The sequence below is a fragment of the Mastomys coucha genome, unplaced genomic scaffold (genome assembly GCF_008632895.1).
Source record: "Mastomys coucha isolate ucsf_1 unplaced genomic scaffold, UCSF_Mcou_1 pScaffold9, whole genome shotgun sequence".
Classification (NCBI taxonomy): domain Eukaryota; kingdom Metazoa; phylum Chordata; class Mammalia; order Rodentia; family Muridae; genus Mastomys; species Mastomys coucha.
In genome coordinates this window covers 43,569,401-43,584,826 of record NW_022196915.1, presented here as the reverse complement: position 1 = coordinate 43,584,826, position 15,426 = coordinate 43,569,401, and the positions used below count along the sequence as shown (strand labels likewise).

Sequence of the window (15,426 nt, the reverse complement as noted above, 5' to 3'; positions counted from 1 at the left end):
AAAAAAAAAAACAAAAAACAAAAAAGAAGAAGAAGAACAGTATTGCTCTTGCAGAGGACCCAGGCTCAACTCCCAGCATCCACATCTGTAACTCTAGTTACAGTCCCAGGGAATCTGACACCCTCTTGGGACTTGATGTGCATGCATGCATACAAAGCATTCACACACAAACAATAATAAAAACATCTAAGACTTGCAGTCAGCTGCCTGGCAGGTCCCCTGTTCTCACTCTGTAGACATCAGTGAGCTCCAGGCTCAGGTGCCAGCCACCTTCCTTCTGCCCTGGATTGATCTACATTTACTCTGATTTTTTCATTCATTTATTTATTTATTTATTTATTTATTTATTTATTTATTTATTATTTTTACTTTGCTTTTTTTTTTTTAAAAGATAGGGTCTCTCTCCTCATATATCCCAGGGTGTTGTGGAACTTTTAATCTCCTTTAGTCTCTAAAGTGCCGGGGTTACAGGAGTGTGCCACCACACCCAGCTTGGAGGTTTTAAATACCTTCTGCTTGGTGACAACTCCCAGATGGGACCTCAAGCTTGGACACTTGCCCACCTAAGGCGTTTCAAACTTCATGTGTCCCAAATAGAATCCACAGTCGCCATGGCCTCCCCTATTGACCCTCCTCTGGTGGCCCACCTTGGAAAAGAGCTCATCTGTTCCTCTAGTTAGAATCATGAGCTCCATCGTCCTCCCCAACCCCGGTCTGGTCCTCTCCAGTCCTCCACATGTTTTATTAGTATGATCAGGCAGGCTCAGCTGTCTCACCACCTGTCCTGTTGGGAATGGCCTCTTTAGATGGCAGTGGGGGGAGGTGGTCCTCAGAAAGAGGCCCTCTAAGCTTCTGTGCTTCCCTCTAGGACATTCAGAACACAGAGACAGGGGGTGTCCCAGGAATGTTGTGGACAAAATGTGTCACTCCGTTCAATCGCTCAAAGGCCTTTCCATAAATGAGAATCAGGTACCTGTCCCTCCTGCTGCAGCCTGGCTCCTCCTAGCTTGCTGTGCCCTCTTCCCATCCTTCTTACCTGGCAGGGATACTCTGTCACTTCCTAGAGTGCTCTGCCCTGCCTGCTGTTGAGGTTTTTACAATCATGTCCCCCGTCCTAGGTGTCTCGTCTTGCCCTCGGGCCATGTGGGCCCCCCACCCCCACCCCCATTTCCAGCTTGTGTTTCTGGCAGTTTGACTTGTTCTGTGGGGACGGGTTCAGTCCCTCAGCCCTGAGAGGCCCAGAGTAGAGCAGCAGCGGCAGTGCTGTCTCCAGGCTGCACTCTGCTCTTGGCTGCAGCCGCTGGCCTGGCCGTGAGGAGAAGCAGGGGGACCTTGCATCCTCCGTGTGAGTTCTCAGCATACTCATCCTCTTGGGAACTGAGGCTTGACCTCACTGACAAAGTCTTGTCTACACTTGAGGGAAGGTTTCTTCCCACAGATGGGAGCCTTCTCTCTCACTGCTGTTGGCAAAGAAGGCTCCATATCCCTTTACCCTCAAGTGTTCCTATTGACTTCACTCTCTGATGTCCTAGTCCATGGCTTGAAAGCACCTCCAATGGGGGTCTGACCCTCTCTGTGACTGAGCTGACTCCTCCTTTAATTATGGGTTTATTAAGTAAGTGCCCTTTCCCACTGCCCCATTTATCCCCACCTACTGCCTTGTCTTGTAACCCGGTGATTAGACTCTCCATTCCTACCTTCCTGCTAGTCTGGTCATCTGAGGACTGTGGGTAGCCTACTTCTGAGATCAAAGGGTCTTGGCTTCATCCATGTTGAACACTCTTTAAACGTGTTGACACAGAGTTCATCAAAGCCATCTGTCTGCTGGCCCTTAGCGACACGCTGGCTTCTGAATCAGGAGTGGTATTCCTCGGTGTCCCTTTGCCTTCAAGCCCCTCCCAAGTTCCTGTGTCACTTGCTAGCCCCATTTTAACTTTAGACACTGCAGGAGATGCCTGGCCACTCCTAAGTGACTACATCCCCAGCTACGTAGGAGGCTGAGGCAGGAGAATGATGAGTTTGAAGTCAGTGTGGGCTACAGAGTAAGGAAGGCCTTATCTTTAAGCAAAAACAAAAACAGAAACAGAAAAGGAGAGAGGAAGAGAAGAAAAGGGGAAGAAGTTTGTGAAGTAACTTCCTACAAAATTGAAGGGAAATGAGGGCAGAGAGCAGAACATCAGAAAGAAAGACCATTTCTCAGAGCACAGACTCCCAAGAACTTAAAATCCAAAGGCACTGACTTCTCTGGAGACCCTCATCTGGCCTACAGCCAAGACACAGCACCCAGAACTTCTGAGTTTCATCTTCAGTGAGTCTTCACGTCTTCCTTACCTTGCCCAACCCAGTACCACCTTCTCTCACATGGTCACAGGCCCCTTGAAGGGCACCATTATTGCATGTCCTTGGATCTAACATGGACATATACACACTGGACACAGCAAGAGTCCTACAGTGTCCCCAGTCTTCAGGCCCTGTTGCCTGGAATGTTTTGCAGCACACGACTGTACTTGAAATGTGCTCAGCAGTGTGGGTGCAACGTCACCAGAGCGGCTGGCTTTAGAGAGTTAGGGGGACATTCGGTCCCCGCTGTCTAACCCCAGACCTGGTGCCACCATACCAGGTCACACCCATTCCACATCTGTTGCTCTGCTGTCTCCTATCAAGAGGCAGTACTCCGAATCTCAGCTCTGTTTCTGCTGCTCCTGCCTCAGTTTCCCTCACCGCTCACTTGAGTACTAAGCACCCATTTCCCTCTCTACACAGAGTTGGGTGTGGTGGCCTGCCCCTGTGGTTGCAGACCTGGGAGCTGAAGTAGGCAGACTGCTACTAGGTGCTTGTCAGCAGAGGTTACAGCGAACCAGCAAAACAAAACAAAATGCAAGCCAACAACAGTAAAAGCAAAACAAGGGGGTGGAGAGAGGGGACTCAGCAGTTAAGAGCCTTTGTTGCTCTTGCAGAGGACCGGAGTTCAGTCCCCAGAAACCCTGTGGTGGCTCACAACCATCTGTAACTCCAGTTCCCGGGGATCGGATGCCCTCTTCTGGCCTCTTCAGGCACCAGGCATGTCGCTAAGACATACAGACTAAGTCAGGGTTTCTATTGTGGTGAAACGCCATGGCCAAAAGCAACTTGGGGAGGGCAGGAACCTGGAGGCAGGAGCTGATGCAGAGACCATGGAGGGTGCTGCTTACTGACTTGCTCAGCCTGCTTTCTTATAGACTCCAAGACCAACCACGCAGGGGTGGCACAACCCACAAAGAGCCGGGCCCTCCCCCATCAATCACTAATTAAGAAAATGCTCTACAGGTTTGCCTGCAGCCTGATCTTACAGAGGCATTTTCTCAGTTGGTATTCCCTCCTTTCAGATGATTCTAGTTTGTATGAAGCTGATATAAAAACCACACACACACACACACACACACACACACACACCACTCATTCACATAAAATAAATGTTTAAAAAAAATCCATTTTCTTCCCTTCTTTCTCTTGTTTTTCTTTGTGTTATTTCTTTTTGTCTCTCTCTCCTTTTGGATTTAAAGACATGCAGTGTCTTAAACTGTCCAACAAACACGTGCATCAGGGATGAACCCCAGGCTGCCCCTGCTGTAGAATAGCCACCATTTGATCTGACTGGAAAACCAACCCATCCCCAAGGCCCCAGTGAAAATTACATAACTGTTAAAAAGGAATAGAGCTGCCACACACCACGAAAGCAGCCTGAAGGCTTGGAAACTGAAGGCCTGTTGGGTGCTGAGGGATTTAAGGATACGGGCTGCTGTTGTTTGCAGCATGTAGTGGCCGTATAGTAAACAACTCAGGTTCCTCAGGCTAGCCTCAGAGACCAGGCTAAGTAACCCAGGTTAGAACTTCAACTTCCTGCCTCCAGTTTCCAGGTGGTCCAGTATGTACATGGACCACCATACCTGGCCTTCAGTTTGTTTGTTTGTTTGTTTGTTTGTTTTCAATTAAGATGTACCGAGTAGACCAGGTACCATTTTTATAGAGATAAATATCACATCCAGGCAGTATGTAGCCCTACTACCTACCTAACACTGTCGAAGATCAGTTCCACCCTGTTCTGACAACTGCCACAGGCTGATCTTGTCATAGCAAGACTACAGAGCGTAGGTATGCAAACTAAAGCAGGCGTGCCATCACCAGGTGATGGAATCTTTTCAGACCCTGTCGTTCTGCGGTCTGTCAGTCACCATAGTGTTGCTCTACAGCATGTGGCTGTTTGAAGTGCTGTTATAAGGCTAGGTACGGTATCCTGTCATTAAACTGTAAGCGCCTCACAGAGTTAAGCAGTTCCCGTCAATGGAGGGAATACACTTGGGCCGCCTTCCATATCCATCAGCCGCATTTTACTATACCCGAGGCACACTACTCGTCACGGGGTTAGTCTCAAGAGTGCGGTGCTGACATTAGCTGAGTGACAAGAGAGGCTGGGGTCCCACAGTCCCCTGCAGGGGCCTGCCCATGTTTATCCGGAGGACTAACCAGCAAGTCCCCTCTTTGGCACAGGGACAGCAGGGCTCATCTTGGCCTTAGTTCATCATCCATACCTCTCAGGACTGGCGGTGGGCCTCCAGGACTTCATCTCCCAACAGCCTTTGTGGTCTGTCTGCTCATCACAGGTGCAGTTAAAGGTGCAGGAGGGAGGGAGCAATAGAGGGGAATCAGCTGGCTTGTTTCAAAAACCGGAGCTGCAGAAGACAAGAGGCAGGGCCATGAGTCTTTGACTTGTTTGTGTCTTGGTGATATAAGGCAGGGCCTTACTCTGGTCCTTGCTGGCTCGCTGGACCTTACAGTGTAGCCCAGGCTGGCCTCAAACTCATGGCGATCCTCCTACAGTCTCCCAAGTGCTAGAATTACAGGCAAGAGCCACTCTGTCCAGCTTGATTTGGCTTTGTTTCTATACACATGTGCACACGTTTGTGCATGTTCATGTGTGTACAGATGTGCTTACTCATGTGCACCTGGTTGCACATATTCTTGTGTGTATGTGGCCCAAGGTGATTTGTAGTGTGTGGAGGCCAAAAGCTAACCCTGGTATCATCCTTAGAAATGGCATTTACTTTCTTCGAGCCAGGGTTTCTCCTTAGCATACAGCAGGATGGTCAGGCTAGACCCATGGGTTCTGGGGGTTGAACTCAGGTCCTTGTGTTTGCAAGGCAAGCCCCTTACCAACTGAGTTAGAGCTGTCACCCCAGGTCTTCCTCATTTTGTGAGACCAAGTCTCTCAGTGTATGTACCCAGGCTGGCCTCAGTCTGCTGGGTCCTAGGACTGCTGGTCTGTGCCATCACATTTGGCAATGGCTGTGAATATTGTGGTTATGAATGTGACTTACTGTTATGGAAAAGAAAGAGTGGAAGCACCTATTGTGAGAAACCGCAGCTCCTTCAGTGTGGCTTCTCTGAGTGCATGTCTGAGTATGTGTGAAGTGACGGCAGCAGACTGTGTCTGTCGCTTATCATTACAGCAGCAGTATTTCTTTGTGTCTTTAATATGCTTAAAATTATATTTCATTAGTATTAACATATGTTTCAGTAGTTAGGGATCATGTGAATTTTATTTTTCAGTAATTATAAATGAACCATAATTTTTCATTTATGCCTGGCCTTGCTCAGATAAGAAAATAAATGTAGTTTAAACCAATAGTGGGTTTTCCTCTGATTATAAAACATCTGGAAGCAGCTGGCAAGGTTGACTTAGCAGCCCTGCAGTGTGACAGCAATGACCTTGGGACTTTCTTGACTCTTCTCTTAGACTTACTGACTAAAGCTTACAAGGTAGGCTCCCCATCTCCACCTATCTTAGGGTTTCCATTGCTATGAACAGACACCATGACCACAGCAACTCTTATGAAGGACAACATTTCACTGGCGCTGGCTTACAGTTTCTGAAGTTCAGTCCATTATCATCATGGTGGGAAGCATGGAGTCATGCAGGCAGACATGATGCTGGAGAAGGAACCGAGAGTTCTACCTCTGGATCCACAGGCAGCGGGAGGTGACTGGATTCCACAGAGGACTTAGCTTGAGTATAGGAGATCTCAAAGCCCATCCCTACAGTGACATGCTTCCCCCAACAAGGCACACCTGCTCACAAGGCCACAGTAGTGCCAGTCCCTCTGGACCAACCATTCAAATACACGAGTCTCTGAGGGCCACTGCTATTCAGACCACCATGCCCAGCATCATGCCTGTGCTCACCTTGGGGGAAAGAGGAGCCATGAGTACACAGAACAGTCTTTTGTTAGAAAGCCAGCCCTGGTTGGAATGACACTCAGCAGTTAAGAATGCGTGCTGTTCATTCAGGGTCCTGAGTTCGGTTCTCAGCACTGGTAGCACTGGGCCAGTGGCTTTGGGCCAGTGGCTCACAGCAGCCTGTATTATAGCTCCACCTCCAGGAGATCTGTATACCTTCTTCTGAACTCTATAGGCACCTGCACACACCCACACAGCACACACATATATACATAATTAAAAATAAAGCAAATTGTTTAAAAAGGAAAAGCAAAAAGTTCCAAGATGTTTCCTAGAATTCATAAACTTCAAGCACAGAATTTAAACCACTCCGCTGGGATCAGCCCTGCTCCCTCCCATGACCTAAAGACTTGAATTAGGCTCCACCTCTTAAAGGTCCTACCCTAACATATGAACCTTATTGAAACCCTGGTAAGGGGCCTTCCTAATAGTCTTGATCAGGTAAGGATCCCTTCTTCTAGGGGCAGCTCTGAGGGATGAGTAGATTTAGGGCTGACTGGAAGAGAGGACAGAGGGAGCTAGAATGGATCCCTGGCATCTCCCCGGCAGGGGAGTGGCTGCTTCCTGTACAGCAGTTTAAGTCTTTGAAATGCAATGTTTTACCCACTAAAAACATTCAGAGCAAAGTGTGTCCCAGTAGGGACAGGGAATGTGGGATTTATCAAGAGTAAGATTTTATTTTCAAACTTAACCTGAGAAGCAGAACATTGGCAGTGTGCTTGAGGTTAATATTTAGCTGTTTCTTTAGACTGCTAGTAAGTGAAGTTTTATTTAATTCCACCTATTCTTAAAGATTAGCACTGAGGCTGGAATACTAGGGCCTAGAGAGAGGGCTCAGCTATCAAGAACACTTGTGCTCTTTGAGAGCCTCTGTATTCAGTTCCCAGCACCCACATGAAAGTTCACAGCCATCTGTAACTCCAGTTTGATACCCTCTCCTGTCCACTGCAGGCACCCGGCATGCATGAGGTATACAAGACATGCAAGCTAAACTCTGATACACATAAAATAGGTCTTTAAAAGATTATTTTTTTTAAAAGATGGCTCAGAAAGTAAGGAGCTTGCAGCCAAGCTGTTCTACCATGACCTACAGGGTGGAAGGAGAGAATTCCTGTGAATTCTTTTCTGACTTACACTCAAATAAATAATTTTTAAAGTCTTAGATCTATTCATTTTCTTAATTTATGTGCATGAGTGTCTCTTCTACAAGCATGTCTATGTACCATGTGAGTGCCTGATACCTACAAGGCCAGAAGAATGCGTACATTAGATCTCTTGGGACTAAACAGACTTGCCATGTGTGCACTTGGAATCAAACGTGAGCAAACTTAACCACTGAGCAAACTTTCCAGTTCAAATATCCTTTCTAATTAAAAAGATTATTTAGTAATGTATTTTTATATATGCCTCTGTGTGTGTGTGTGTGTGTGTGTGTGTGTGCGTGTGTGTGTGTGTGTGTGTGTGTGTGTGTGTCTGAAGTCCTCGATTATCTTCTTTGTTGCTGTTCACCTTATCTTTTCAAACTGAGTCCCTTGCTGGACACAGAGCTCTCCAAGAGGCTAGGCTGTCTTGCCAGGAGCTCCAGAGATCTATGCACCCTCTCCCAGCCTGGCACTAGAGTTCCAGACATGGACAACCAAGCCTGCCTTTTTGCATAGGTTCTGGGGATTTGAACTCCGGTTCTCATGCTTGTGAGGCAGGCTCTATACTCACTGATTGTCATGTAACATCTTAAATTGCAAGTGAAGCACGTTCTGGGCTCTGCTAGATGCTGGAACATACTCTTTCAGCCATGATGGTTTTCCTCACTGCAGAGAGGCCATGAGAACATGGGAGCTATCTTTTCATTGAACTCCTCATGTTTGGTACCCCGTAAGCAGCTGCAACAAAGACTTCTTCCTGTCTCTTCTCCCCTGTGCCTTCTCACAGAGGGCTCACATCTTCCTCCCTTATCCCTGTATATGGACACATGGCTGCTTCTGCTTTCCTTTTTCTCATTGTTGCAACAAAATACTGACAAAAGCAGTTTAAGCACAGAATGGTTTTATTTTGGCTCCAAATTCAAAGGTATATCATGACCGAGTCATGTTAGCAGGAGCAGGAGCTGACCCTGTTGCACCCACAGTGAGGATGCTGCTACTCGGCCCTCTTCATCTTCATTCTGCCCAGGAAGCTAGCCCATGCAGTGGAACAGGCCTACATGCACAGTGTGTCTCCTCACTCCAGCTAACCTCGCCTCGAAACTCCCCCGAGCCTGGAGGGTTATTTCCCAGTGCTTCAGAATCTCATCGAGTTGACAAGATTGAGCATCGTGGTTAGCCCTTCAGTGACCAAGCTCACAGGGAGAAGGCCTCCTGCCCCAGGCCTTGCTGGGAGTGTGCTCAGCAGCAGTGATATCCACAGACGGAGCATCACCAGATGCCTTCATGAGCTCTATCCCAAGCCTCAACAGTTCACCAAAAACCAAAGCCCCTGGACCTCTTCCCCTTGTCTTTGGCTAGTATCATGCTAATACCTATACTGTGTGTGTGTGTGTGTGTGTGTGTGTGTGTGTGTGATATTCCATAACACCAGCATAGCACTGGGGGCATGCTGTGTGCCCACTAATGCTTTTGAGTGACTAGTTGCTACAGGTCTTATTCTATTGTACTGGAGTCCTGGTCCCAGTGAGGTAACCATGGCCCGCCAACTCTGGGTCCTTCTTAAGCTGTCTCACCTAGTGTTGTATCCAGTTTGTGCTTCTGTGGTGACCACAGAGATTGCACATGTGATAGGTGAGATGATTTTAGGTGGCCTATTAATTACTAAAGTGATGACAAAATTGACCCTTTATCAGTTGTTTCCTTCTTCATAGTGGCCTTGGAGGTCTCAGTTTGATACTATCACAGTCAGCTCTAACTCCCAACAGACTGACCTAATGAGAGGGTTCGGTCCTTGGTGGGTTTCCCTAAACAATGCAGTGTAACTGTGTTAGTCATCTTTCTCATCACCATGACAAGATAGCAGAAAGACAGCTGAAGGGAAGAATACCTATCTAGCTCCTGGTTTCAGAGGGTCCAGTCCAGCATGAGGATGGGACATTGAAAGAGGAAAGTGGCTTGTGCTATAACACGTGTCCCACTGCCTTCCTATATTTCCGGGTTTCCCTCTGTCCAGTCCTCCAACCCATTTGGATATTGCCGTCCACATACAGGGGTGGGTCTTGCCCTCTAGGTTCATCGCCCCTGGAAATGCACCTCAATCACACCTACAAGTGGTTCTCACCCATCATCCAGGTGATTCTAAATCTAGATAAATTGGCAGTGAAGATTAATCACCACACCAACTATTTATGTGACATTAAACAGTGTCAGGTATCATAAGTTAGCTAGGGATGATCTGAAATATACAGCGGAGTGTGACAGGTTCTATGCAATGCCAAACTGATGAGCACAAAGTGGTTTTTACCATCTGTGAAGAAGCTGGGAGCCAGTCACCTTTGCTGAGGATATATTTTTTTATGTGCTTGTTTGTATTTGTTTTATGTCTTGAAATGAGTCCCATGTATCTCAGGCTGATTTACTGTATAAGCCAAGGGTGACCTGGACCTTCTGGCCCTCCTACCTGCACCCACTAGTGGGAAGGTTAAGGTTAAGCCCGCTCACCTCATCTCTTTCTAAGCCTCTTAATCCTTTTTGAACAAAGAATGTTTAGTAAGTGTTTTTGGCAAACAATATCATCAAGTAAAATGTTATCAGTGGTTTGTTAGTTTGTTTTGAGACAGCCTTAGCTGGCCTGGAATTGGTTAAATAAACCAGACAAATGAACTTTTGGCAATCCTCCTGCCTCCTGAATAGTGCCAATGTATTTTTTTTTTTCTTAAAGATGCCATCTATTTCTGGTACGAATGTTTTTTTATAATACTTTAAATATTATGATTTTATAATAGTAGAAAAAGTCTTCTATTTAAGCATTATAAAGAATGTTGGTATGAAGAGAAAGAAAGCGGATAATGGGTGAGGTGGTAGATTAACAAGGCGAGAGTTTAGACAGTGCCCCAGAAGGGCAGCCCTTTACAAATATTCACTAATCTCATGGGAACAGAAAGGTCAGGCCCAGGTCAGGAGTTAGCCAGTCCCCTGGCTGTATGCAGAGGCATTCTGAAGAGAAAGGGACCCAGAGTTAGAGGCAGGGGACTCATTCCTCTTTCCTTTCACACCAGTTTCTCCATCCCTGGGGTAGAGAGAGGGTCAGGGGGTGGTTAAGCCACTCATGCCCACAGTTGCCTTCTGTGACATCTGTTGAGTTGTATCAGTGATTGGTGCCAATGTCACCTGCCTGGCAAGATAATGCAGGATATATACAGTATATGTGGGGATTGGCTCTAAGACACCCACAGATTCCAAAATCACCAGTGTCCAGGCCCCTTATAAAATGGCAGAGTATTTGCAGAGAACCTATGCCATCCCTCTGTATATTGTACATCATCTCTGGAAGCACTGAAATACCGAATACAATGTAAATGTTGTGGAATTGTTACCATACTGTATGGTTTGGAGATAAGGACAAGAAAATGCAAACACAAAACAATCGCCCCCACCCCACATTTCAAATTCTTTAATTACTATTATTGTGTTTCTATATCTATGATGTGTTTAGTGCAAGTATACATGTACCATGGCCAGTGTGTAGGGGTCAAAGGGCAACTTTCAGGAGTCAGTTCTTCCAAGTGAATTCCCAGGATCTAAGTCAGGTTGTTAGCACAGCTTTACTACTAAAGTGATGATGGTGATGGTAATGGTGATGAAGAGGGGGTGGTGGTGGTGGTGGTGGTGGTGGTGGTGGTAATAGAAATACAAGGAATTACTGGGGGATGGTTGGGGACAGGCTCCCTGGTTTTGGGATTATAGACACGTAGTCCACTCCAGGCCTCCACTTGCTTCAGATCTGAAGTGGGTGGGATCAGAAGCAACACCGCCCCAATGCTGTGCTGGCCTGCTCTTCCCAGTAGTAACAGTCTTGTTTCCCTCTCAGGTTAGCTGTCAGGAGCAATGGGCGACTGGAGCTTCCTGGGGCGGCTGTTGGAGAATGCACAGGAGCACTCTACAGTCATCGGCAAAGTGTGGCTGACCGTGCTGTTCATCTTCCGCATTCTGGTGTTGGGTGCGGCAGCCGAGGAGGTGTGGGGCGACGAGCAGTCGGACTTCACCTGCAACACGCAGCAGCCAGGATGTGAGAACGTCTGCTATGACCGCGCCTTCCCCATCTCGCACATTCGCTTCTGGGCGCTGCAAATCATCTTCGTGTCCACGCCCACCCTCATCTACCTGGGCCACGTGCTACACATCGTGCGCATGGAGGAGAAGAAGAAAGAGCGGGAGGAGGAGATGCTGAGGAGAGACAACCCTCAGCACGGCCATGGTCGCGAGCCAATGCGTACAGGGAGCCCGCGGGACCCGCCACTGCGCGATGACCGTGGCAAGGTGCGCATCGCAGGCGCGCTGCTGCGGACCTATGTCTTCAACATCATCTTCAAGACGCTCTTCGAAGTGGGGTTCATCGCGGGCCAGTACTTTCTATATGGCTTCCAGCTGCAGCCGCTTTACCGCTGCGACCGTTGGCCTTGCCCCAACACCGTGGACTGCTTCATCTCCAGGCCCACGGAGAAAACCATCTTTGTCATCTTCATGCTGGCTGTGGCCTGTGCATCACTGGTGCTCAACATGCTGGAGATTTACCACCTGGGCTGGAAGAAGCTCAAGCAGGGAGTTACCAACCACTTCAACCCAGATGCCTCTGAAGCAAGGCACAAGCCCTTGGACCCCCTACTCGTGACCACCAGCTCTGGTCCACCCAGCGTCTCCATTGGGTTCCCACCTTATTACACACACCCTGCCTGTCCCACAGTACAGGCAAAGGCCGCAGGGTTTCCTGGGGCCCCACCACCAGCAGCAGACTTCACAGTGGTGACCCTAAACGATGCGCAAGGCAGAGGCCACCTGGTCAAGCACTGCAATGGCCACCACCTGACGACAGAGCAGAACTGGACCAGCCGTGTGGCAGAGCAGCAGACTCCAGCCAGCAAGCCCTCTTCAGCAGCATCCAGCTCTGATGGCCGCAAGGGGCTCATTGACAGCAGTGGCAGCAGCTTACAGGAGAGTGCCTTGGTGGTGACGCCAGAGGACGGGGAACAGGCTTTGGCCACCACTGTGGAGATGCACTCCCCACCGTTGGTCCTCCTGGACCCAGGAAGGTCCAGCAAGTCCAGCAGCGGGCGTGCCAGACCGGGTGACTTGGCCATTTAGCCATAGCCTCTCCAGATACCGTTATAAACCTTCTCTTTCCCCCTTAGAAATCAAAAATAAAACAAAAAAACAAAAAACAAACCAAAACAAAAAACCCAAAGCATTTCAAATCAACAGGTAGAAAGAGAGAAAAACCTGACAGCGCTGGAGTCCCCTGCGGGAAACACTGAACAAACTGGATCAGTCTGGTTTTAATGCTTGCTGTTCTTGTCGCTGTGGGATAGGGTGGGGTGACACCAGCGGCTGAGATCGAGGGGGGGGGGGGGGGGGGGGGGAGCAGGGTTGTTGGCTTTTAAAGATGCTCCCAGCAGTGCTTGCTCTTGGTCGGCCTCCTCCGTAGGCAGTTACTATTCTGTCATGATGAAGCAACAGGTGTTAGCAGCCCTTCAGTGGGGGGGACAATCAGGTTTCCATTCCTAAGCTCTCTGAGCAAGCCCAGAGAGTCACAGAGGCACTTAAGCTCTATCTCCGTTTGAGACTTTTAACTTAGAGTTGAATTTCATTTTGGGATATTTGCCAAACTGTACTAAAAAAAGACTTAGAGGGGATCTATCTAGAGTTGCTTGAGCTTCTGGAATTGCATGTGAAGTCCAGGACATCCAACTGCAGGCTGCAAGACAAAGCGACCGAGAGCAGTTGTCCTCCAGTGCTGTTTCCTTGGGATAGGGCCGCAGGCATTCCTGGTAGAGGCAGGTGGAGATGCAGAGACCCAGGAAAGCCCTTCGACAGAGGAGGAAAATGGTAGCGAGGCAGGTATGCCGTAGGTGTTCATTTTTTTTTTTTTTTTGATGATATTTTGTGCTTAGCCTGAATGGTGAAAGTATTTACACTCCCCTCCCCCACATACACATATTTGTCTTTCATTAAAAAAAAAATAGTACTGTTAAAATGATTACTGATCAGGGAGATGCTTAATTAGTTAAGATTTTACTTTTCTTTAAAACAAATTCACCTTCCATGTCAGCTGACTAATCACTGTGAGGATGTCTAGATAATAAATTAATCACTGTGAGAATGTACGCTAGATAAAACTTGGGGGAATTCATGTGCGTTTTAAATACTTGAAGTTTTAAAGTTTCTGAATCAAAGGTTCACTACTGTTACCAGGAAAAATGTTTATGCAGATGAATCACTGATGACCTACATGTAAAAGAAAGTACAAAATAAAACACTTCAAGCTCCTGGACCATTGGGTTTGTTGTTGTTGTTGGTTTTTGTGTGTGTGTGTGATTATTTGCCTTCTAAAGTGTAAATAAAATTGTCTTGATTTTACTCCCTGTGTAAGAACGTGTGGCTGATTGTGGGGTGTCTGCTCTGTTTTCCACCCACTTGAGTCCTGTCTTCCAGTGAGGCTATTTATGTACATGGGTGCTCTGGGAGAGGGCAGAATTCTCTCCACTCCACGCTGCAGTTGGTGGAACTCTGCAGTCAGTGGCTCCTTTTTATATAAACCAATGAGTAGTGGCCATGCAGGGCTTGCCTCACTCCAAGTAGTTCACCCTTATTCAGCAAACATCTCGTAGTTTTCCATTTCATTTCTTTTTTTTTAAGTTCATCTGATGGTTAATTTGGGGCTGCAACCCACACATTTTCTGTCTCCAGAGTTAAAGAGGCAGAGAGTAACCTCCACACTTGGCCTTGCATGTGCATGCATACATAGCTCATGAGTTCATTCTGCTTGCATGTGCATGCATACATAGCTCATGAGTTCATTCTGCTTGCATGTGCATGCATGCACAGCTCATTACTTCATTCTGCTTGCTGTACAGTGCAATGAGCAATCTTCTGGTTTTTAAAATACATTGATATTCTATATGGAGCCTCGACCACAGTTAAATCCTTTGGAAAATTCTAGATACATAAATGCTGGCTCGGCACATAGAGTCTTTGGCTTAGTGGGTAGGGTGTAGCTCTTTAGAGAGATAAGATTATGAGGAAAAAGCCATGCAAAACACATTCAGAGAAAAATCTTGCTTCTAGTAAAAGCATGCACTAGTAATCACCAAAGATGTTCAGTTACTGGTGACTGTGAATGCATCCTGAGTTCTTGGCAGTCTTGGGTGGGTGTAGATGCTTTTCTGAGTTCTGTAAGTTGGACTAAAAAAGTGTTATGGTATGCTTATCCACAGTTGACTCCTGGAGGAGTATTTAGTTTTCACATCTGAAGATGGAGACTGGGGGTGGGGGGAGCACCCATTTTTTCTTTTTTAAATGGGCTGTGGTGGCATGGCCTGTAGTCTAACACTGGGGAGGCAGAGACAGGAGGTCTCTGGAGTTGGCTGGCCAGTCTAGCCAAATAGGCTACCTTCAGGTTCAGTGAGATACTCTGCCTTGGAAAGATGGAGAGCAATTGAGGAAGATACCCCACAAATGTGCATAATGCTTGTACCGTTCTCCAACATATGAACACACATACAAACTGAACTCTTCACAATCTGCTCACAAAAATGCCAATATTATTCGATTAGCCATAGTCTAACTGGCCTATTCAGTTAATAGGTAGCAATATTGACTTAGAATGACCTACTTAAAAGTCACTGATTTATAGAAGTATCTTGCAATAAGACATTACCCACAGCATTCTTCTTGGGTCAGTATGTGGGCCATGAGAAGAAAATGCTTATCTTGCTTGGTGTTGAAATATGGTATCCTGGAAGCGAGGTTTCCTGTCCTTTATAGCAGTTTGGAATCGCTCTGTACTTGTGCAATAAAAATAGAAATCTAGGTTGTTTCCAGTGTCTGGCTATTGCAAATGGTGGAGGATACCCAACAGGGCTCCTACGTGCTCAGAGGAGAAGAGAAGGGGGAGGGAAGGACGTGGGAGGAGGCAACTGGACTGGGAGGGGCCAGTGAGCGGGATGTAAAGTGA

General features: G+C 47.3%; 1 protein-coding gene across 1 annotated transcript in view; it reads left to right on the top strand.

Moving 5' to 3' along the window:
• The window catches only part of Gja3 (gap junction protein alpha 3), a 20,634-nt gene extending 7,810 nt beyond the window's left edge, over window positions 1-12,824 (top strand). The window contains exon 2 of the mRNA XM_031361468.1: window positions 11,287-12,824. Within this exon, the coding sequence (XP_031217328.1) occupies window positions 11,304-12,557 (1,254 nt within the window). The 5' untranslated portion in view covers window positions 11,287-11,303 and the 3' untranslated portion in view covers window positions 12,558-12,824. The remainder of the gene's footprint in view (window positions 1-11,286) is intronic.
• Window positions 12,825-15,426: the final 2,602 nt, after the last annotated feature.